The sequence below is a fragment of the Scatophagus argus genome, chromosome 6 (assembly GCF_020382885.2).
Source record: "Scatophagus argus isolate fScaArg1 chromosome 6, fScaArg1.pri, whole genome shotgun sequence".
NCBI lineage: Eukaryota > Metazoa > Chordata > Actinopteri > Scatophagidae > Scatophagus > Scatophagus argus.
The window spans coordinates 20151796-20176076 of NC_058498.1; the positions used below are offsets into that span (position 1 = coordinate 20151796).

The 24281-nt window shown below is 41.0% G+C and overlaps 1 protein-coding gene across 2 annotated transcripts in view; it reads left to right on the forward strand.

Annotated features, from left to right (window-relative positions):
- Positions 1 to 407: 407 nt before the first annotated feature.
- The window catches only part of prdm5 (PR domain containing 5), a 30923-nt gene continuing 7049 nt past the window's right edge, over positions 408 to 24281 (forward strand). Inside the window, exons 1-14 of one of the 2 annotated variants that reach the window (XM_046392367.1) lie at positions 408 to 779; positions 1545 to 1628; positions 2282 to 2404; positions 3914 to 4088; positions 4235 to 4412; positions 5612 to 5704; positions 5827 to 5948; positions 6621 to 6700; positions 8597 to 8681; positions 8777 to 8934; positions 9580 to 9673; positions 12274 to 12434; positions 15318 to 15411; positions 23653 to 23738. In XM_046392367.1, the coding sequence (XP_046248323.1) occupies positions 681 to 779; positions 1545 to 1628; positions 2282 to 2404; positions 3914 to 4088; positions 4235 to 4412; positions 5612 to 5704; positions 5827 to 5948; positions 6621 to 6700; positions 8597 to 8681; positions 8777 to 8934; positions 9580 to 9673; positions 12274 to 12434; positions 15318 to 15411; positions 23653 to 23738 (1632 nt within the window). In that variant the 5' untranslated portion in view covers positions 408 to 680. The remainder of the gene's footprint in view (positions 780 to 1544; positions 1629 to 2281; positions 2405 to 3913; positions 4089 to 4234; positions 4413 to 5611; positions 5705 to 5826; positions 5949 to 6620; positions 6701 to 8596; positions 8682 to 8776; positions 8935 to 9579; positions 9674 to 12273; positions 12435 to 15317; positions 15412 to 23652; positions 23739 to 24281) is intronic. The other variant, XM_046392368.1, reaches the window with a different exon arrangement.

Genomic DNA, 24281 nt, shown 5'->3' on the forward strand with positions numbered 1-24281 from the left:
AATCAATCTGGCACATTCATTTTCCAAAATAAGCATGGACACAAAGTGCTTCTGAACTGGAAATTTTAACATGTTTTCACAGGCGATGTATGCCAATGGAAATTACTTTCCAAAATGTTCAGATTATTAATCGTCATATTACTGTGGTTTATGTCAGTGGCTCCTAAAGGGTCTTAAGTTCATGATGGTGGCAAAACAATATCTAATCCTTATATATTTAACCCATGCTCGACCAGTTCATTAAAGAATAAAGATTTAATCATAAAACCATATCAAACGACTTCAAGAGGAGGGCTTAAAGTTATTTACGACATAGTAACATAATATTTTTTAGGCTAAGTTACAAAGCGACGACGAAGCATTGTTTGATTAAACAGTTGCAGGTCTGTTGCCACAGTCACGCTGCCTTTACGGCGATGCTTTCCTCGTGGGCAGCGTGAGAGCAGCCTGAATGAAACACAGGCTGCAGCGTTGCACGACAGAAAAGGTAGCTTCTGGTTACAAACTTTGGACCAATCAGGACGCCGCTTTGCCTTCCTGCAGCTGGAGCTACAGAAGTTCAACCTGGACCACTGCAAGGAGAAACTATCTGCTCTAAATTCAAACTGACAATGCTTACCCACTTCCGCTGACATATCTGATAGCCAACTAATTGTTACTGAAAGAATCATTTCCGAGAAATGACAATGTTGGGTATGTACGTGCCCGACAGATTTTCTCTGAAATCGTCAAAGGTCCAGGATGGAATCGGTCTTTACACGGCGAGGCGAGTAAAAAAGGTTTGTTGTTTCTGACTGGACAACTTTGTAACCGAGTTTACGCGCGGGAAGCTTTTCCTGTTAGTTTTTAAAGAGTTCAAATCTTTGTAGATAGTTTTTCTGTTCGCCTTATTCCTTAGAGTCTGTCAAAGTCTCAGTCTCAGCCCAAGGCTCCTCTGACGTGTAGTGCCACGTAGCTACAGAGACTGCGGTTGTTTCTCTCGTTCACCACAGAACAGCAAAGAAGCGTCGCTCGGCGTGAAGTCAACAACACATGTATCTTATTATTGTGACATTCGTCTTAAAACTCTCAACTTTTTATGTCGTTTTGAAGTGCCGACGTTTCTCATCTGCTCTCAGATAAATAGAGGAGGAGTATGTTGTCTTTGAGGGCGAATAGTTTCACCTATCACCCGGGATGTGTTCACATTCAACATGATGTTGCTGTTTAAACCTGTGCTACTGTAGTAAAGCAACGTCAGGATGGACATGAGTACAAGACGAAGAACACATTATGACCACGCCCCCCCGCAGTTTATTCGGCACTTCTGGAAGGTCAAATGGAAAAAGTCTCCAGTGGATACGTTCACATGTTTCATCAAACAGTAGGAATGTCCATTAGCTATCCAACTTTTACCCACAGTCCAAAAAAAAAAAAAAAAAAAAAAAAAAAAGGTTCGGAAAGTCCACAAGGGTGTTTAATGTTGTAATATAATTCATTTTGGCTACCAGTTTGTTGTACAATGGCGTCATGTTTGTCAAATGATCCGTCTGTTTGTTTTAAAGGGGGAAAAGTTTGGCCCTTTCGCAGGTGAGAAAAAGCTGCCTAGTGAGCTGGAAGAAAGCTCGGACACCAGGCTTATGTGGGAGGTGAATGCACGCACATTCTCGTGTTTTTGCACCACTCTGCACATGCGAAAGATTCACAATTCAGAGATAACATTCCCTTTATTGTCCCAATTCAAAAGGAGTGTAAGGGGTTAAAATAGGGTTAAATCAAGACTGTGGACCAAAAGAAAAAGAACAAATATGATAGATGACCTTATGTTGCTTTTAGTTTAAAGAATCCTACAGTAGACTCCAGCCTCATGCCTGTAAAAGCTGCATTAATTATGTAATGTACAGAGTGCAGCAAATAATCTCCTTGCAGCCTGTATTGCAATTAAGCACAAAACACATCCTTTCATCGTATCTGTGAAAGAAAAGCAGCTGCTTGTAGTTGTGTCCAAATACGTTCCCAGTTTTTCTGTGATAACCAGAACATTTAATTACACTGCAGATCTAATTTACACCGACTCACATCTCATGTTGTGGGGAAACCACTGATGGTAACCACTGAGATAAATGGTGCGATGCAGTTATCTGTAGCTGCCACATTGCGAGGTACAAACCTGTGCACATGATTAGGCGTCCATATGAAAGGCCAACACACTTTGATGCACAGAAGACAAACCATGAAAGCAGCAGGAGCAGAATCAGTTGTTCCCTTCTGACAACTCATGCAGTTACTGTTTTCTTTCCAGGTCCGTGGCAGTAAAGGAGATGTGCTGTATATTCTGGATGCTAGTAACCCACGCTATGCCAACTGGCTGCGGTTTGTCCATCAGGCGCCTTCACAAGAGCAGAAGAACTTGGCAGCCATACAGGTACATTTCCTCTCAGCAGACAATGAATCCCTTAGACTCACCTAAAAAGACAGACTAGAAGACAGTCATAGATTTTAGGCAACACACATCTGACAGGACATGCCAAAGACTTTTCAAAGATTTTGATCGTAAAGAGACGTGAAAGATAGAGATTTTTTGACAGGCAGAGGATGTTGGAATGTAGTACAATTTTCTTCAAATTTATTTTACAGCCTGGAAATCCTACAAAAAGCACGATCTAAAAAGTCACCTTTTTTACGGCAGTACAGATCAAAAATGGCACCACATCTTTTTCATTTTTTTTAAAACAGTAATAATGTGTTGTGTTCTGCAAGGCATCTCAGATGAGATGCGGGTTACAAATGACATAAATATTAGATATGTTAAAATGCTGGTGGTCAGTGATGAAAGACTGAACATACACACATGTATAAAGCATGGAAAAAAATATGGTTAAACATGACAAATCTGAAGAGCTTAAAATGAATTTGTTTCCTTGTGAAAACAGATGAAAAGTCAATTTGATGAAATTGCATGTTTATTGATTACATTGCTGAACAAATCAGTCTAAATTGCGTGTAAAAACAGTGCAGAATTGGGCAAGGAGAGATGTATTTTTTTTTAATTGTATTTTTCTCTCTGCATTTAAATTCCATGCATTTGTTGGCGTAAATTCAGATGTACGATTGTATCTTTATTCTTTATTTTGTGACTGTTGTTGAGTTGTTACAGCCACGAGGGAACAATTGTTTTTGTCAGTTTCTTATTTCATAAAGACGACAAGAACATTTTAGATATACAAATTATCCATTAACAGTAGCAAGTCCTCTGAATTCAAAAACATGTGAAAAATTTGCAAAACACGACCTCCTCAAACATAAAAACATACATCAACTCACACTTGAGAATATAACCTTAGTGCACTGGATCTGGTTAGCTTCACATCTTGCACTCCTGTGTGAAAGATAAAAAGATCGTCTTCTCCTGATGGAAGAAAAATAGAAGCTGAGTGAAGAGGAGATGAACATTTCAGGTCTAAAGACCAAGTTCCTGCCATTAATACACAAATGTCCAGAGTGATTGGTCATTTAAAGGTCATCCATGTGTGTAAAAGCTCTGTGTTCCATCAGCACTGACATTTATTGTGCAGCTTTCCTCTTCTTAATCATTATTTATGTATATTTAGAATCTCATAGTTTACACAAAATGACGGTTTGACTTCATTAGTGTGACCTTTAAGGACAAGAAAGTTAATGACAACATTTTTAGGGATTTGAGATTTTGACCTGTGGACTCAATGAGGCTTACTAGACTGGGCATAATGCGTTGAGCCTTCAGCCAGTCCCAACAGTTAATCATTGTTCATTACCATAAATTGCTGTAACCATATTTGAGCAGGAATGCTTTTCTCATTAGACACATTCTTCTCAAATAGCTCAGGTACACTTCTGCCAAAGCTCAATCTTGCTGTTTTGTGTAATGGCTTATAACCCTGTTATTGTCACTTAGGATGGAGAAAACATCTTTTACCTGGCTGTGGATGACATAGAGACAGACACAGAGCTCCTGATAGGCTACCTGGACAGTGATATGGAGGAGGAGGAGGAGGAGGAAGAGGAAGAGGAGGAGGTCACCAAAGATGAAGATGAAAACAGTAAAGATGCCAAACATATTGTTGAAATGGGTACAGTGGAGTTATACTGTCTTGTTTGTAATCCTCGAACATAGATGATAAATTGATTGTATGCATTTCAGAGAAAATCACACAGAAAGGAACTTGTATTTGCCTGTTAGGTCTCTGGTCATTGTATTTGTGCCACATCTCTACAGAGCTAGTTATAAAGAAAGAGGACCACCCCTGCTTGCTGTGTGAGAGCAGTTTTCCCAGTGAGGAGATCCTGGCTGCGCACCTCCAGAGTCTGCACCAGAGGCCCTGCACAGAGGAGAAGGACTTCAAATGCAGAAACTGTGGCAAAAAGTTCCCCATCAAGCAGGCTCTGCAGCGCCAGTGGGTTTTCTGTTCCATCACTTCACTGGTTATAATGAAGTTTTATTTAACGTTTCACCATTTTAACAATAAATGTGCATAAGTCTGAAAAAATTTGACATTTGAAGAAAAGGCATAGTTCAACATTTTTGGAAACTTGCTTAAGGCTTTCTTTCTGAGAGTTAAATGAAAAGATGTATATAGCTCTCAGATTTGTCCATTCAGTGTGAAGCTGGTTGTAGCCAGTTAGCCTAGCTTAGCACAGAGAGTGAAAACAAGAAGCAGCTCTCCTGGCTCTGTCCTAACAGCAGATAAACATATAACCTCCCGTGAAAGTCCAAGTTGTCATTTTCATACTACAGTTTTTGTACGGATTAAAGGGGAATTCCAATACTTTTCAACCTGGGCCCTGTGTTTACATAACTGGATGTGTAAATGATTCATATCTACCAAATGCTTTGGAATAGGATCAATGGATTGCCTCAGCTTGCTGCAACCTAATGCTTTGGAGCAACTCCGAATGTCAGTTATGTCCACTTGTGCTGCTTCTTTATTGCCACTCTAGATTGTTACTTGCATTTCTGTTTTCCCAAAAAGGATCTTTAACAAAAAAGTTCTATCTGCATAGGGATCCTTTCTGAAATGTTGTCAGACACTTAGAGGAACAGTCTCAGCCTTTGAGTGACAGGAAAGAAAGCATTTCAGTAGACAAAACTCTGATGGTTGCAGTTGCCCCAAAAGATTACGTTGCAAATCCAAAACTAATTCCAAAATGTTTAATTGTGAATCATTTACACACTAAAATATATATAAACATAGGGCCCAGATTTAAAAATACCAGAATCTTCCTTTAAACAGATGAGCCATGATTTCTGAATTAGTGAGCTCCAATTAGAGGTGCTGGAAGGTGGAAAGCCAGGCTAGCAGTTTGTTCCTGCTTCCATTCTTTTATGCTAAGCTAAGCTTAGCAACCATCTGCTGGGTAGAGCTTTATATTTAATATACAGACATGACAGTGGCATCAATCTTTTTCATCTAACTCTCATGAAGAAATCAAATATATTTATTTTCCCGAATCTAAAATGATTTCTTACATTTATTAAAAAATAAAATTTAGGTAATAGGTAATATGATTAGTGAATTTACCCTGTGTATCTGTCAGTTTACTTTTGTTTATTCATTTGGTGCCTAATTTGTTTTTATTTTGAATCCCTCCCCAGTGTTTTGCATTGTTCTGAGTCACTGGATCCATCAGGTGACACTAAAGCGCACCAGTGCTCCCTTTGCCACAACACGTTCAGCTCTGAATCAAGGTTACATACATCGTCCAAAGAGAGATTATAACCTGTGTACACTACAATGTACTCATATCATGTGTTTCCTAAGATGCATACTCAGATAGAGTTCTTTCTTCTTTGATGTCCTGTGTGCACAGCTTTGAACAGCATAAGGAAGCATGTAAAGGAGACGCCCGGTTCATCTGTAAAGCAGAAAGCTGTGGCAAAAGATTCAAGAGCAAAGATGCCCTGAAGAAGCATAAAGGAAATGTTCACACAGGTTAGCCTGTCTCTCTATGTGTGTCTCTGTGAGATTCTTTCTGTCTCTCTTCGCTCTTCTCTTTTTCTTATATTCACATGCATAGCGCTTTTCCTTTTTTATTTTTTCAAAACATCACATAATGAAGTTAATTGTCCATTAGCAGCCTCAGCACTCAAGGAGCTGCAGTAACAGGACTTGACCTCGATCAGTTAAAGTTGCTGTAATGTTGAGACACATCTCTAATTACTTGCACTGCATAATTGCTGACCTGTGTGTTATGGGGAGGCTCACTCCTTTAGATAATTGGACTTCCATAGCTTTTTATGATGGGATGTAGAGCAGTGGGGATGTGTGTAGCTGTACACGTGAATCAAGTATTTGTTTGAGAAGACATTCATCTCAGAGGCTGATGGAGCTGAGATCTGGCCCTTTGTGTTTTACCAGTGTGGTCAGGAAAAGGGATGTGTCTGTGTGTGTTTGTGAGTGTGGGCGAGGGAGGATGTGGATCAGACTCGTCAGATGTGGGGCATATGATTCAGATGGGGATAAGTGGAGGGTCCCAAAATGGTGGGCTCAATGGGCCTATGATAATGTAACTGTGTGATGGTTGTTGGCAAAATTGCCCACTTTCGTTATTTGACCTGGAGGTTAGGTTCGACCATTTTCATCTACTTTTTCTTTACTTTTTAGGGAGCGCACGTCGAAAACTCACATGCACCATATGCAACAGAAAATGCTCCTCTTCTCTGAATCTACAGGAACACAGAAAGGTGAGGCTCTACAGTATCTGCTGTACAGCTCAAATTATAACAACTGGATGCTTCACATCGGATCTGAGAGGATTTACTCGGCTTACGCAGTTTTGCATGATCCATTTTTACAGTGATGTCTCTTTTTGCCTGTTCCCTGCTGTACAGTGGAATCCATCACACTCTTTCTGTAACCCAGTCTAACCTCTTAATCTTGCAGTCATCTGTTTCCTGAACTTCAGTCCCCGTCCGTGTGAAGGGTGTCTTTATGATCAAGTTGTTACAAACTTATTCTGGGTGACAAAGAGCTGAGGGGTGGTTTCTTTTTCACTAGCTCATCCCACAGCTCTTGTGAAACTTAAGAGGCTCTGTTGGCAGACAATAAGGTTTTGACCTTGGCGTCAGGATTCTCTTTTGTACTGATGGATTACAGATTTGAACTGGGCCTTTTAGATACTAATTTGAAATGTTTTCATAAGAATACACATTTGTTGTGGTACTGTGTATTGCCAACATCCGCCTGTGTGCAGCTCCTGAAGGCTTTTATATTTGCTGTTAAGCATCTGTGAGTGGATAGTCCTTTCTAAGTTACACTCCTCTCTAGGTTAACAAGTCTTCCATTTAGAGATTTAACTTCAGTACAGCTACATGTCATTGGTTTAACTGCATTAAGTAATGAGCCAGAATACATGAGACTGTTTGAAGACAGCACATGAGACATTTTAAGTCACTCTTTGCCATCTGAAGCTGCTCTTGTACTTTCACTTAACCGGTTTGTGCTTGTTTGTATAGATTAGATAAAGGATTATTTGCAGCAAAACAAGAATATTTATAAATAATAAATATCATTAACAGTTTTTTTCCTTATGGATTAATCTCTTCACTGAAAACTGTTTTTTATTTCAGGTCAGGGCAGCGATTTCTGATGGATTGTTATGCCTCTTGCCCCAAACAAATTGTCTCACTGGTTGTCATTCATTAACTAACCCTTTCATTAATTATCCCAGCTGGTAATTGTGACATTTCATTTTCTCTTGTCAGCATCTATCATGCAGGTTAATCAACAAGCATTAATACACGCCTGTCACCTTATTCATCACCAGGCCATTTCCAAACTGTCCAACATTTAAAGTCACCTGGAAGTTGTGACATAGTTCTGCATCATTTTAACCTACTTCACCTGTATGTGAGTCAGTATTATCCAGTTTCAGATCTCCAGGGTATTTTAAAATAGCCGCATGTAATATTCCTACATGGCCTCCTTATGTGTATATGTGCCAGTTCTGGTATTATGTGGCTTGTGGTAGCAGAAATGATTTCCAATCATGCACTGTACAACTGTCTGTCCTTACATTAGATTTTGACAAATTATATTTTCTCCACATTTAATGAGGATGTTCAGACGAATAAAGTCCTAGTTCGACACAAAGTGCCATTATAAATATATCTGGCAAAAACAATATGTGGTGTATTCATATAACTTCAATACAAGACATGGGGCATTAAGTATTATTATTCTTGCAGAGGGGCAATCAAACTTTCCATAATGACACGTTAGATCGAAAGCAGCTTAAAACTGCCATTATTACCATTTAGCTGAACAAGCTTTTGCAGTAGCAGCTGTGACAAGAGGAGCTGCTTTGCATTTGCATATGCTATTGAAGCTGTACGCCAGGGAACTATTGAATGTGCAATTATTGGAGCGATGCTCTGAAGCAGAAAAAGGATTGAAACTTTTCATCACTTTAATTGCTTTCCTGTCTGTAGACATCAGTCTAATGAGAAAAGACAAGATTCTGTTGACCATCGCAGAGCGCGATCCTTCAGCTTCTACATGCTCTTCCCCTCAAGTTTTTACAAAATTATCAGCAAGACCAAAAACTTCACCCCCCTCTCTCTTTTACGCTCTTGTCGTAGGTACATGAAATATTTGACTGCCAAGCATGTGACAAGAAGTTCATTTCTACAAATCAGCTTAAACGCCATATGATCACACACTCAGGTAAGAGAATGGTGCACAGAATATGTTGTTCTTTAACTTAATCCTTCATGTCTGTTTACCGGAATGCATCTGTCTCAATCTTTCACAATGATTAGAGAAGCGACCATACACCTGTGAGATCTGCAGCCGCTCTTTCAAGCGTCTGGACCAGGTGACAGCTCATAAGATCATCCACAGTGAGGACAAACCTTACAAGTGCAAGCTGTGTTGGAAAGAGTTTGCTCACCGCAACGTCTACAAGAATCACAAGAAGGTGAAGTGGCACGCTCACACTGCTGTATCTTCTGTATGAAAGACAGAGCTTTGGTGGCCACCTTCTTGACAGGAATGATGACGTTAATGCTGCTATGGACACACACTGGAGATGCTGACTTCTCTATGACCGCTGGACAAAATGTAGGAGGGGACCATGTTCAAAATAAATGTGCTAGATTTTCTAGAATTGACGAGAGTGGTAATTACTGTCTTTACACCGTTATATATATAGCTGATTGGTATTTATTAATTAAAAGGCACTTCAAAGCTAGAGGTATTATTGTGGCTGTAATCAATCAGGGTCTCATTGGTGGCTGTTATCTGTGAGGTCTCTGTCCTGCTCCACCCCTGAGGTCCCCCATGTTTACTTTTGGGATTGAGGTGTCACTCAGACAGATAGGTCGAGCATGGAGAAGAGGGTGGAGGTGTGGGGTGGGGGTGTGCAGAAAAACAGAAGCTCTTTGAACTTAAAACCCTTTGAGCTGCTGGTCTTCATCAGGTCAACAAACCAAATCAGTTTCAGAGCTTTTTGCATAATCTCCTCGCATCATTTTAAGAAGCTTCATCAACATCCTTGCCGAGGCAGGAGGCGGCTCTGCTTACACATTATAAACATGCTGATGCTGCTCTGCTCTCTCTGCAGACCCACTCAGAGGAAAGGCCCTTCCAGTGTGAGGAGTGCAAAGCTCTGTTCCGCACCCCTTTCTCCCTACAGCGTCACCTGCTCATCCACAACAGTAAGTATGAGTGTATGACACAGTGAACACATACACCCACATGTAGACCTAGTAGTTGTCCAAAGTAATTGGCAAGTCTTTTGATAGCTCGCTAATATTTTAAAACAAGACTGTGTAACTTAAAGTGAACAGCAGCCACTGTGGCAGTAATGTTAAATGTTGATCTCATGTAACAATAGCACAGGTGGAAAAAGAGTAATGTGCATTATACAGTAAAACTTAAGTTTGCCGCTTACCATTAGCTAACATTATCCACCATAAGCTACTGGCTGTACCATATTGCAGCTGCAGTAATTGTGTGTTTTAATGATCCCGAATTCAACTTCTCAAAAGGAAGAATCAGAATCAGATTATTGGCCCGTATATGAACTCATAAAACAAACGGAGTCCGGTTTGCTTAACTTGCTTGCAGTGTACTTAAACATGAAAATATACACAAAGAAAGAAAGAAAGAAAGAAAAAACAGACATAGTGCTGAAAACAAGGACAATATAAAGACAATCAAAATAAGCACAGCACCATTGCATACATCGAAGTAGGTGAAAAATAACCAAAGAAAGTCAACAAAGTTAATGATTTTTCTCCTCATTGTTTTGTAGTAAATTAAGTTATTATTATCTATAGAAGTAATCAAGTGGCTTTTGAGGAGAAATTATCTTGAAATGGACTGTTTTATCGCTTTTGCTCCTGTCCTTTAATCAAGCCATCTGGAATTGGGGCCATCGTATTATCAGCCCAACTAATTCTAGATAATCCTGTATTCTCATTGGCTTTCAGCTCATTCTATCATACCGTCATAGATATTGCTGTTAATAATAGAAACCATAAGTCTATCACACATCTCACCGAGGAGACATTAGAGCGAGTTTTCTGGTTGTCCAGTGGTCCCTGGGTGCTGTAGCTCAGCAGAAACTTTGAGCTGCAGTCGAGCCTTGGCAGGATGCATCTCTGCTCCTCCAGCTGAACCAGATAACAAAGAGATAGTAAAGCTCAAGGCATTTCCTGCCACTGTCTCAGGAGGCAGGCAATATAATCCCAGAGCTCGTATTATGTATCAAGTTGTAGACAGTATGTGGGGCAGGAGCACTGAGTGTATGATTTCACTGTAGGTGAGGGAACAGGCATGCCAGTGAATAAATATGTCTTTCTTAGTGAGTTAATGTGAGGGCACCACATTGTCTCACAGTGAGAAAGTGGAGCACAGCAGTTGTAGCATTTTCAGAGGTGTGCGTCAGATTTGATCATTGCCTTAATGAATGCCTAATAGGTAAAATAAACATGTCACACGGACTGAAAAGAAGGCTTTCAGCAATGCAGAGCTTCGAATCCAGCTGTCAGAATCCAACAGACAAAATCACAACACAGTGTAACAGTGTCACTAGTTGAATTAGGGCACCCAAAACAATTTGCAAGAAAATATGGCTGCAGCTGCCCCCATACAGAAGGTGATGGTGTTATGATGGGATGATACTGGAAAGCCTTGTAGACCTTCATATAGACACTCAGGCAGCTGTCAGAGTGAGAGAACAGCTGCTCAACTTGAATCATAACATCTAAACAAGAAAAAAGTGTCAATATGCTCAGTGAAATTGCAAGCCAAGATAAATTTTGGATTATTTCAGGTTTATCTCAGTTTTAAAAAATATATTTTAGTTGATTTTTGGAACATTTTTAAACTCCCATTTCATTCAAATTAAGGCTTTATGATTGTGAAGTCGAACAAGACTTTTTGTTCATTTAACTTGCACAGCATATTTATGTAAAGTCCCTGAGAACAATCATGTGTGTTTGTGAACGGATAAATTATTATCTGTCCATGTCTGTGTATAGACGTGCATGGTGTAATATCAGACTGAAGGCCTGCTCCAAGTAATAATGAAATCTTTCTGTGAGGGTGTCGTTGACATTAATTATCGTCAAGTGAATATTTCGATTTGATTACAAACACAATGGACCTCGGCTTTCGCTGGTGTTCCATTTTATTGAGCTGACCATCATTGGCCTTGGTAATAGGAGAATGAGCACAAGCGTGTAAGCATTTGCTCCTGCCAAACTCATACACACACGCGCGCGCACACACACACACACACACTCACACACACTCCAAACTACTCTGTGGAAATTGAATGATCTCCATATAATGGAAACAACTACTCTTCAACAATAGAGGCTGTTGTATGGAGGCAGAGAGCAGAGGCGTGAAGGGAAACATCAGGCTGCACTCTGTGAGCAGCTGACATTGTGCCCAGCGTACTGTCTGAGCACTGCAGCTTTTCTGTGGAGCGATTAATAAAATAAGGCATATTGTTTTAGGGTTTGACGTTCATATGAAGCACATGGCACAACAGTTTGTTTTACTGTTTCCCCTGGGATGTCAGCTACAGATACACAATGAAAACAAACAGAACCAGACCTTTCTAAAGACCATTGTTGGGGCTTGTCTGGTGCAATGAAATATCCCTCTTTGTATTTTTCTGGCCACACAATTGCCCTGGTGAAATTGGTTCCCGTCTTGCTGTGCGTGATGACTGTGTGTTTAGGGGCACAACAATAGATAACTGGAAATGGTTCTTACAAATGTTCCTCTGTCCTTGCTGCAGGTGAGAGGACATTCAAGTGTGACCAGTGTGACTCCACCTTCAAGAGGAAGGACACGCTCAACGTCCACATCCAGGTGGTGCACGACGGCCATAAGAAGTATAAGTGCGACCTGTGCGAGAAAGCCTTTGTCACTCCTTCAGTCCTCAAGAGCCACAAGAAGGTGATTGAAAAGCGCATGAGCCAGACAAATCTCAATCATACACAGTGATTGCATGTCTGAAAGAGCTGTCACTTTGTCCCCAAACCGAGTTCAAGCTGCATTTTTGTTGTATTTATTTGAACAGTTACAACGTGACTTATGAAACCTTCTGCATTAAGAGTTAAAGGTAAAGATAATATAAGCTCTCCCACTGAATGGCAGATTTTCCATAGTCAGTCTTCTTCTATCAGCCTAAATTTAAGAGAGAAGAAATGACAGCCCGACTTTCTGCTTTACCAAAATGTTTCCATTGTTTCATACGCGTCCTACTGCTCGTCTTATGAATGTTATGCTGCTAACTTCACTGATATCTTGGACTGTCGAACCTGGCAGAGACATCCATGTTGACCGTTGCTGCTCATGAACGCTTGGAAATCAGTTTCTATGTTGATTAGAAATGGCAGTTAGTCCATTAGCTCCGCAGGGTTTCAGAGCCCCAAACAGATCTCGCAGCAGATTATGAGTCCTAAATCTGACAACGTCCGGTGTGGTTATGGATCAAGATTGAAACCAAACAGATTCTTGGCACAGTGCAAAAGAAAATGTTTCGGAGGTTGTCTCAGAACAGTAGGACTGAAGACTGGCATGTTGAACTGTCTCACTGCATACGGGGTCTGGAGGCTGCTGAGAGATCTGGCCTTGATCAAAGCCAGGTTGCTGAGGAAACAACAACGTGCTGGCTGTGTTTACATGCGCAGACTAGCCCTGCTTCTGGCCATGCTGTTCTGGAGGTCTTATTTTATGTACACTTTGATGCTTTGGATCTCAAATAATCATAAATACTTCTCACAACCATGTTTTGTTAGTATCAAAAATCAAGGCATAGCTCTGTGCATTATGTCTGCTTTTACACATAGGATGAAAGTCAAAGGTAGACGGAGCAGGAACATCCTGAGAACGTCATGAAAGTCAAACATCTCATCCAGATTTCCAGTATTTTAACACAATGATGGTGCTTTTGAGCTAAGTTTATGATTATTAACTATTGACAGTTATTATGGGTCAGTTGTCTGTTTATTTATTTAATTATTTTTTGCACAATCAATTAATTGTTCAGTTTTTGAGAAATAGTTAAGAAATGCATGGTAACATTTTCATATTGTTTTATCATATATGTTCAAATATCAGTCTCTTAAGTGGATGCACTGCATCTGAATGGAAAGAACTGACATGTTGCAGCAACAAGGTTTTGTTAAGAAAAAGGAAGAAGAAATCAGTGTTGAAGGTGACCCTGAATGACTTAAACTAATACAGAATCTTTCTGTTGTCTTTAACAGAATGGATGATTGATATGTCTTTGTGTCTTTCTTTGTTTCCCTGAGCTTTAGTCACATGTGCTGTTGCAGCAGTAGCTTGTGTAAATGAACAGTAATGCTGTCCATTTCTGTCAGAACAGGCCTGTGTTATTGCTGGAGTGCTCTTGTGTTTCAGTCAGTGGTTTCTCCTCAGTGAGTCTGGATTTGTGTTATATGAGCAGGCGTCTGTGTCAGCATGTATGTGCATGTATAGTATGTTTTTTGCGCATTGTGCAAGATAGTCTCACCTCAGTCGGTGCTGTTCTGCAAGAATTCACTCATGAATGAAAATTACATGGTTTGCATTTGAGTACTTATACAGACATGCTGATCATTTATATATAAAAATGGTGAATAATTATTTACAGCTCCCAGTAAATTCCACACTTGTGATTTGGAATGTTTTCATGTGAACCTGCGAACATTCCTCTGTAGCCGTCTGCTCATGAAGGGAGAAAACCAGCAATGTTTTCTCTGTTATACAAACAAGTAACTAAATAACGCAACACAGCTCCATCTGGGTCACATGTGTTCATATATGTGGATTTGTTTGTGTGTGGCTGGTTGTGTAAGTGCAGATGCATGTGTTTGTCAAAGTGTGTGTGCGTCTGTGCAAGAGCGCGCACGCACGTGTGTGTGTTGATGGAGCCTTTGTAACAAAACACCAGAGGTGTCAGCGGGACTCAGCAGGGTGATGGAGGAAAGGATGGGGGCCCAGAGAGGAGGTGTTCCTGAATTGTTGTACTGCTGTTGAAACTGTCGCTCTGAGTTTGAGCCTTTCATACTCGAGATTATTCTTGGGATTTTATAACAGACCCGGACAAGGAATTCAGTGCGTACTTTCAGTAAGGAGCGAGTGAAGGAGAGACATGTGGGGGAAGGGATGGGAGGAAAGGCAGAGGAGGTAGTACACTCCTTCCACATGCTCCTCTTCCCTGTTTGCATGTGCAGCCCTTATGAGTCCATAGAGTGTAACACTGTGGACTGCTGGGAGGTGAAGGGAGAGGTAGAAGAGTGAAGAGGAGGAGGAGGAGGAGGAGGAGAAGATGAATGCATACGTGCACCCTGGCCTTTAGTCCCCCGGGTTTTGGACCCTGGCAAATCAGCATTGTCTGTGTTCTTTGATCCTGCCTTCAGGGCAGTTCAGTGGATCCACTGACATGTGAACATGTGCATCTCCATTCACCTTGTTGTTAGTTAGTGGTGCATTACAGGAGAAAACTACATTTTGCTAACTCTTTTCCCAATCAGAAAGTAAAAGACTCCAAAGATGGGCATTTAAAGCAGAACATAGAGTCTGGAGTTGGTTTTGTCAAACAAGAAAAATGCCTAAATCAGATTATGTTTGTATGGTGGTTTGAAGTATAAATGGTTTGAAGGTACAATAAAGTTTAATTTTCTATTTTCGATGAATCTCTGATAAGTACAAGCACTCCACCAATCACAGTCCATCGCATTTTACTTTGAATGTAGGAAGGATGTGAGGATGAATGTTACAAATGCTTTTCTTAACATCAACCACGTGCCTGCTTTGTCTCTTCTCTGGCAGACACACACGGGGGAGAAGGAGAAGATCTGCCCGTACTGTGGACAAAAGTTTGCCAGCAACGGCACGCTAAGGGTCCACATCCGCAGCCATACAGGTGAGTGGTCCTCCAGGGCTCAGCGCTGTGTTCCATCCGCTGCTGTTAACATCATCATAAAGCACGTCCACAGAGCTATGAAAGAATCACACTGTAATTTTTTGCTTAATTTAAACCAGCGTTCTGGTTATCTGAACTGGGTTTTTTTATGTGGATCTAAATCACATATTTTACTTGCTATTGTCGAAGAGCTTTCTCATTTTTGATGTCATCTTATTCTAAATGCACATACATGTGCAGCAGGCCAGTAATCAGACTATTTTTGATAGTATTACTTACTTCTTTAACACTTACACTTACCTCTTTGAAGAGCCATCCTGCGAGACTCCTTTCTTTCCTGTGTGTGGCTGTGTGGAAGACTGACAGACACACACAGACAAAGCTTTTCCTCATGTGGTCGGACTTATTTAGACCTCCAGAAGGCTACTTTGTGTTTGTTTCCTTTTGGATGTAATTATTTTAAACTCAAGGTTGCTACGTGTATGGTTATGTCTCCTTTCATCCCACCGTTCTCCTGTCACACCTCACTGTCTGGAGCCACGGTCAACATGGAAACAGCAGCTGTGATTGTTATGAACACTTAGTGATTTACATGATGATCAAAAAATGTGCAGATTTAAGTGTTGTTGTGTATGTAGGTCACTTTGTGGTAGATGTATCTAGGTAGCTAATTTACACAGGAAAATGACATCCTCATTTTTAACCCTACCTGTGAAGCTCTGACTGCTCCTCTTTTTTCCAACTGGAGTACCAAGCTTCAATGGGCGTGTGTGTGTGGTGACCAAAATTATGTGTGTGGTGATTAGAGGTGAGGAACCAGGTTACTAAACACCAACAGACTTTAATATGAGAAAATTCCAACATGATGGAGCACTCCTCCAGTCTTTGCACTGCCACAAAAATAGAGCCCTGGATGTTCATTAAACTGCCTTAAACTGGAAAGCTACACATTCCTGTGTGTCTCCTTACCAACAGACTGGTGCAGAGAGCTGGCATGGCCACACACACACTTCTTGGTCTCACTCGTCCTTTCTCTGTGTCTCCCTGCCTTCACCACGGTGCCTCGGTCTTTCCCTCAATCCAACTGAACTTCATCTCTTCTTCTTCTTCTTCTTCTTCCTCTCTCTCTCTCTCTCTCTCTCTCTCTCTCTCTCTCTCTGCTCTTCTCATTGTCCTGTTGTTTTTTGAAGGATTGAATCACTTCATTTGATCCCTTTGCTTGTGCTCTCGCTTCAGACTGGCCTCCTGAAAGGTACTTAAGCTCAGTAGTTTTCTCAAGAAAAGGCCGTTACAGTCCTCTTGACAATCTTCTGATCTCCCTGTTGAATCGAGGTAGAGCCACATCGTCATTACCAGCCCACCATATAGGTTAGACATAATTATAAAATCAATAACTTAATATAATCAGTACCCAAGCAAATTGTTGCCACACCAGAAAGAGACAAACAGATCAGTATCACATATATCGTGAAATTTGTTGCTATAACAAGATATTTTTTCACATTGTTATGAGATATAAACTTAAAGTGTAATAACAAGAAACCTCTCTTGTTATGACAAAATAAAAACAGGACAAGTTCCTTGTCATAATGTTTCTATGTGGTAATAATGTGAAAGTATTGTGTTTTGTGAAAAAATGTCTTTTTATAACAACAAACCGTTAGACACTGCACATTTTAATGTGATAATGTTCTGTTTTTCTGGCATGGCAGCAGTACTCTGCTGTAAATAAGTGTTTAAATCATGCTTCAGTCAGCTTTGTTCTCCAACTTTGCGGTGCTGCTGGATGCCATACCTCACATTAAATTTAAATGTTTTCAGCTTGAATCATGTGTAGCATCCTAAATCTTCCCTTCAGGTGTTGACAAGATTATAGTATGTCAAAATGTGTGTGTGTGTGGTGAGTGGTGGCAGGACGATGGTCGTTTGACAATCCTACCACACTTTGTCAACAGCTTCCTTTGTACGTGTGTGTGTGCGAGCTGTGTATGTGTGTGTTTCCGTACATGTGTATGTGTGAAGGACAAACTAACAGAGAGACAGAATGTATACCAGTGTGGGCCGCGGCTCAGTCTGATTGTATTTATATAGAATAAACAAAAGAGAGGAATGCTGGGGGAGGGGTGGGAGCCGAGGGGACACCTCAAAGAAAGAAAGGAGGGGAGAGAGAAAAGACCACTCCAAGAAAGCATCCAGCCGCATGACCCTTGACCCTGACTGGCTGTAAATCTGTCTCCTCATTCTATAGACTAGGGGTTTTTTTGTTTGTTGTGTTTTTGTGTGAGGGGAAAAAAATAAGCTTTGGTGAAAATTGTGAGTCGTTCCCTGAGCGACAATCCCAACAAGACTCATCTTGTTCTCAAACAGAGTAATTTCGTGGGCACACATAGCTCATGTAACTCTTCGCTGGATAATGTAGGTTGTGTGACAAATGTGGCCTGTGTAAATCATAAAACAGCACAGTTAATGAAAGTAAAACTTTAAAGATGGCTAGCTTTTTCTTAGTAGTGTCTTTAAGACGGTCACCAACTGAGGTAAAGACCTTTAAAATGACGGCTCCTCTGGACAGCAGACAGGAAAGCTTGATCTTGTTTGTCTTCCTGCTTCACAGGAATAAGTCAGCATTGATTATTTACCTGCTAAACAGAGAGGACTTTGTGAGGATTCCTTGGAGATTTCCTTCCCCTATCATTTTACCACCAAACACTGGGGAACATTATGGGAGAAGCGGGTAAAATGAGGAATAGATTAAAGAGAAATTCTAAAACATCAGCCTGAGAGTGTTAAGTAGCTGGCATGACATGTACTGTATATTTGGCTTGGATTTTGTCTCAATTTGATTTGGTTAGAACATCACTCAAACAAATTAGTTGTAGTACCAAAGAGGCAGGCGTCTTCTCAGGGAGCAGCCTTTATGAGATCACCGACAGCCCGTAAAATGTGAGCTGTCAAGAAGTTGGACGAGGATGCTGAAGACGTTGTGGAACTCAGTAGTCATGATGGATGTTTCTATCATTTTCTAAATTATTCTTTTTGGCCTCGTTGTGGCACAAATGTGTCCTTCTCCACATCACAGCTCAGTGAGAGTACATTTTCCCACCACGTGTGCCATGAAGTGGTAAATAACCGTAGTGGGGGTCATGAAAATGATTTGTACCAAGGGAAACGTTGACAGAACCCAGTGCCTCTCTGTCATGCTGACATCATGGGACATGTCATGTTTGGGCACAGTGATCGGTGTAAGCTGATCAGCCCATGAGCTGTGCTATGACTAATTGGTGTGGCATTTTAACCCCTAAAAATGCTGATTTACTGTTTATGTTGTATTTTGAATCAAGTTTCAATATTGTTCTTCAAACTTTTTTCCACATGCTCAGTCAGGCCAAGTCTGTTCTCACATGTTCAGTAGTCAGAAAGGGAACACTCTTGCTCATAACCATCATCATCATCATAACCAGCGAATAAAGCCTTTTCTCCTTAATATTTAGCGAGATAGAACATGAGACCAAGTGTCAACAAAAAGCAACCACTGCTACAATGTCTACACAGCCGATGTGAGCTACGTTAAACCCATGATTTCAGCCAGGGGACGCTGACATGAATGGGTCGAAACATAGAGCCGATTCAGCAATTTAGCTTTGCACTGCCAAAAACTTGCAGACTTACATGAGAAAAGAAGACATCTGAGCAAAATTAGCAGCAGTGGTCAAGTGGCTGCATCGGCCATCAGTATGCACCAGCTCACATTTCTGGTAGCTTAATTTGTCACAAAAATGCCTTATTTGCACTGGGATTGTTGCAGTAATGGTAACTTTCCAGCCTTGTGAAGCCCTGTCTTACTGCTGTGCAGAATGACCCAGAATAATTGGATTTTATATGTTTTTCTAAAATAATGCAACTCAACAGTGTCTATTTGTTAGACTCTCTCTGCCTAGTATATGCTCGTGTCTTTGAAATTTTTGGTCTCCAAACTGAGGTAACCCTGACAAATCAATAAGCCCAAGTCCTCACTGCTGCAGGCCACTGAGTAATCATTAATGTCAAACCCTATATAAGTTATTATCAGGTTATATACGGTAGATAGCACACATACAGGCCAAAGCCTGGTGTCTGGTTTTCCTCAGAGACAGTGATATTTATTTGGACTACAGATGACAAATAAAGTAGATCTGCAAGTTTGGGTTACAGTTGTGTACAATGTGAAATATGTTAACTTCAGTAAATCATTGCCATCTGAATTTTGAGATATTAGTGTACTTACACAGAAAACATTCTATGTGAATTTTCAGGTATCTGTTTTACATTGAATTGCAGAAATAGAGATTGTTCTGAGGCACAAAGTAAGAAGAAGACTGCTGTTGTTAGCAGTGTTGTAGTCGAGTCACCAAACTTTGCGTCCAAGTCCAGAGTTCCTAGTGTTCAAGTACGAGTCAAGTCCAAGTCATTAAAGAAAACTAGTCGAGTCCAAGTCGAGTCCACTACTGATCCAAGTCTTGTCCAAGTTAAGTACAATTCAAATATATTATTGTATAATTGTTGTATAATATTGAACTTAACGTAGACATTATCTTATGCCAAATTACTGGGGTATATTACATGACATAAAATAAAAATCTGAGAACTCATCTCCGATTTATGAGTCAAATCCGCAAGTCCAAGTACAAGTCAACAGTGCTCAAGTCCGAGTCAAGTCACAAGTCCTAAAAATTAGGGCTAAAGTAGGACTCGAGTCCTGGACTCGAGTACTACAAGCCTGGTTGTTAGAATGAATGTGGGTTTCATCGATCAGTTTTTCCTTTTCAGCAGAGGACAAGAAAAAGTGGGAAAAAAACCACTCACATGAAGTAACTTGTGCTTATAGCACAAAGTCTTAAATGTTTAAAAATGCACGAGGTATAGAACTGGCACTGGACAGAGGATACTAATTATCTTGATCATTTGTTACGGTAATTATACACAGCTATATTTTGATGTTTTGAAGAGCTACACATCGCAGCTTGAAGTGATCTCATGCCAGAACAACTGCCCTCAAATGGACATCTGGTGGAACTCTGGAATCACTGAACCTATTTACTTACAGATGATTTTGTTTGTCTTGACTGTGGTCATGGTTACAATCTTGTGAAGTAAAATTGCCATGTACGGAATTATTGTCCGTCTCTCTGATGAATAGAACCTCACTACTACATCTAAATCTCCTTTCGGATGCCGTGCAGACTTTTAATTTGGAGTGAAAACTCAGACTGAGTTCACATCTGCTGCATGTGCGGTAAGGCGAGTCTGTCTGATACACCTTTGCATGGGCAAGTTCAAGAGAATTGTTTGAGGAAGTGGAGAAATCTACGGAGACCATGGCTGTAATGGAAAGGTCAAGTGTAAAAGTTGTCGGGCGTTCCTACGACCCATCAAAGGCGATCTCTTATCTTCTCCAACACACTGATATCGCATTACCGCCATGGCCCCTGTCGGCATGTGACACAGGGCAGAGAGAAGGACAGTGGAGGGCTGGTGTCTGGCTGAACTGGAGGAAGCCAGGAATTAATTTCTGACGGACAGCCCTAATGCCTTTCAGACCGGAGCCCCGAAGCTACAAAGCGTTCTCCATAACACGAACGATGCGCGGCAGGCAAAACGACAAAGCTGGCCATCTGCTAACCAGACACACAGCCGTATGCACACACATACGACACAGGAGGGGTGCCAAACGGATCGATTAGCAGACAAGGAGTGGTGAGGGCCACAGCAGGGGCCGGGAGAGACACCCAGGGTCAAAGAGATGGTGTACTGTTTCAGCACATGCTAAATCAGTTACCATCTCCATGCACGTAAAGCCCTGGCTCAGTGCTGCAGCCACCCCTCATAATCCCCAAACAATCTGGCTCAATCTGGAGAATAAGTGGAGGGTTTCTAGTTACAGTAACACTCAGCAGAACAGACACCAAGCCTCTCACACGAATAACACAGACCAGTGTCGCAAGAATGTTACTACTTTATGTTTCCAAGTAGAATTTGTTCACTGTTTGTTTTGCTAAGGGATTGAGTTGCTGTTGTTTGACTCTGAGCAGGTTGGAAAACCCGTGACTGTGGGACAAAGGTAGTTTTGAGCAGATATGTGATTTGTAAGCGACTGTATTTGCAAATGACCTCTTTTAAAATATCCAATGCCATCATTTTCTCTGTTTGCATTCTCCAAACAAGGCACACATGTCCAGAACCAGAGGGTGCATAGGTTAAGTAGGTGAATTGGAGCACACTTATTGTGAGTCTCTGTGTTCGCAGGGTGTGGTTTTCTCTGCTGTGTATTAACTGACAATAGCCAGCTCCTGGGAGGGATGTGATCCAAGCCGCAGAAGTACACTGGCACACTGTGCTCCGGTACTATTAGCACACTAATGCCTTCCCCAGGACTCCCCAAGGCTAACGTTGGGCCTTAACCCGATACCGCACATGCTACACAAGACATAGGTTTTGCACTCCTCTTTCTCAAAAACACATCTGGGATTCAGATTTTCCTGTTTGTCAACAAAAGGCCTCCTAGAGGCTGAAATTGCACAGAAGGGGATTTTGGGACAGAATGTCAAGCTGCCCTCTCACACATGTTTCAGTATGTGTAATGAGTCCACATATGTCACGTTAACCCTTTCCACACCAACGTCAGGTTGCTTCTTTTATTACATGGTGTCACCTCCTTGTGCACCTCTGAAGCTCTCTTGTGGGGGATTTATGGTGGGTTTAGACCTTGACACGTACATCTGCTACATTTACAGCTGTCATAGATCTTCTGTTGAAAGACACAGGATTTGTGGGATGTGAATCATTTAAATATAAACGCTATAGTGCTCTGGAAAGTTGGAATAATAAAAATGTATAAAGACAAAGTGTTGTCAAACACCACATGAGAACATACATGAGTTAATCTGGCCAGTCATATCAAGTCAGAAAAAAAAACAAACAAACAACAGCAACCAAGTTCAATTGCAATCATTTAGATACACATTTTCTCAAAAAGCATTTGTTTCTGCTTGAGGGCCCTTGAGCAAATGGCCAGCACATATTTACTGTTCTCCTCAGTTGCTTACTGTAGGCAAGAGAAGAGAAACATTCCTTCAACACAGTTGTGTTTATAGCAGTGGGATAATATTACACTTCTCGTATGTTCCCTTGATGAATTTTCCGATTTAAGAAGCATCTTTGCATTTTGACTCCCAAGGAAACATAGCTAATTAACCTTATTACTTAAAGGGGCAAAACATCTCCCGCATCAATAAAATTACTTGCTTGCCTGTTCAACAGTTGTAACCACTAAAGAGAGATTATTATGAAAGGGACAGAAATTAGATTGTTGGGCTGGAGGAATAAGCACAAATGTGTAGCTGTAGGTATCTATTTTAAGCAAGGTTTCATTAAATTGTACTGTTTGATTCAGTTCACTATATACACATGAGATGCATTTAGTTGCTGCACTAGCTGCCTGATAAAAGGTACATCTATGGAATAAATCAAGCAATTATTGAACCCAGAATTTGTTCTCACCAGCTTTATACTGTATTTTCCTGTCTCCTTGAGACTTTAATTTCAGTGTGGTTCTATAGGTTACCTCATATCCCTTCTATAGATCAGTAATCAACTGTGGTGCTCCTATCTGGCCTGTGGATCAGCACCCTGTAAACAGACCCATGTGTCAGTAGATTGTTTGACTGACAGCCTGTCACTTTCTCTTTGTCATCGTCTGCGTGTGCCCAGATAGGATCTTTAGGAGTTTGGCCGGACTGCTTTTGATCCAACTGGGATAAGCCACAGTGCCTCTGATGTGCTCCTAAACTGCTGGCCAGTTGTGGCTCGCATAGTGAGCCACAAAGTGTAGCTAGTGTAAGCTTTGGCTCTGCAGTGGAAAGTCACTGTGCATCAGAAATGAATAGCTCTGAGTGGAAGATATCTGGTCTGCATGTAGTCAGATCAAATCTGCAAAAGAGCAGACCACGAAGAGACAGGACACAGGCAGCAGTACACATACCTGAACCATGTGTGAACGTCCATGGCTGTTTCCTGCCTCATACCTTACAGTGAAGGCCTGTAGTTCAGACGCTCATGCTGGAAAATATATGATTAAATATGTATATTTGATTGAAAGACTTCCTATGCATGTCTTGCTGTTTGGCAGAGTTAAACCTGTATGGTGAAGCATCATTTTCGCGTGTGAATGAAGTTGTCTCATGAACTCTAATGGTTTTCGTTCCCCAGGTGAGCGTCCATACCAGTGTCCCTACTGTGACAAAGCCTTCAGCAAGAATGATGGCCTGAAGATGCACATCCGCACACATACTCGTGTAAGTGTTCCCCACTTTGTGTGCTCCTGAATGAAAGGACTTTATCTTACATACAATGGTTATTATCGTCTGTGTGTGTGTAATCACAAGGTAGTTTGCAGGTTCCTTCAGAAATCATCCGGTAATGTCGGCTGAAACAAAAGGTAACAATAGATAAAGGCTGAAGAGAAGACAAAGCATGTGACAGTGCGGAGTGTTTAGGCACAGGAAACACGGTTTTGATAGCCTGAATATGTAAATGTTAGGTGACTCAAAAGTAGATTTCTCACTGGATGTCATGAGGTCGTTTCCCGGGTCGGGACGGCACTCATGTCTCGACCCATTGAAGCGAGGCTTTCCATGAGTTCTTTGTGAGCATCTGGACATCTGTGTTAGTGCCACTTGTGATGAATTAGACTTAATATGCATTTCATCATAGATTTCCATCACCAGTTTATACAGCTATGACTATGACAGTCATGGCCTGTCAACACTGTTAATTTTAAAGATTTGTCCTCTCGTAATGCTGTCCAGAGCACGGCGCTCTGCTGTTACAGTGTGTTG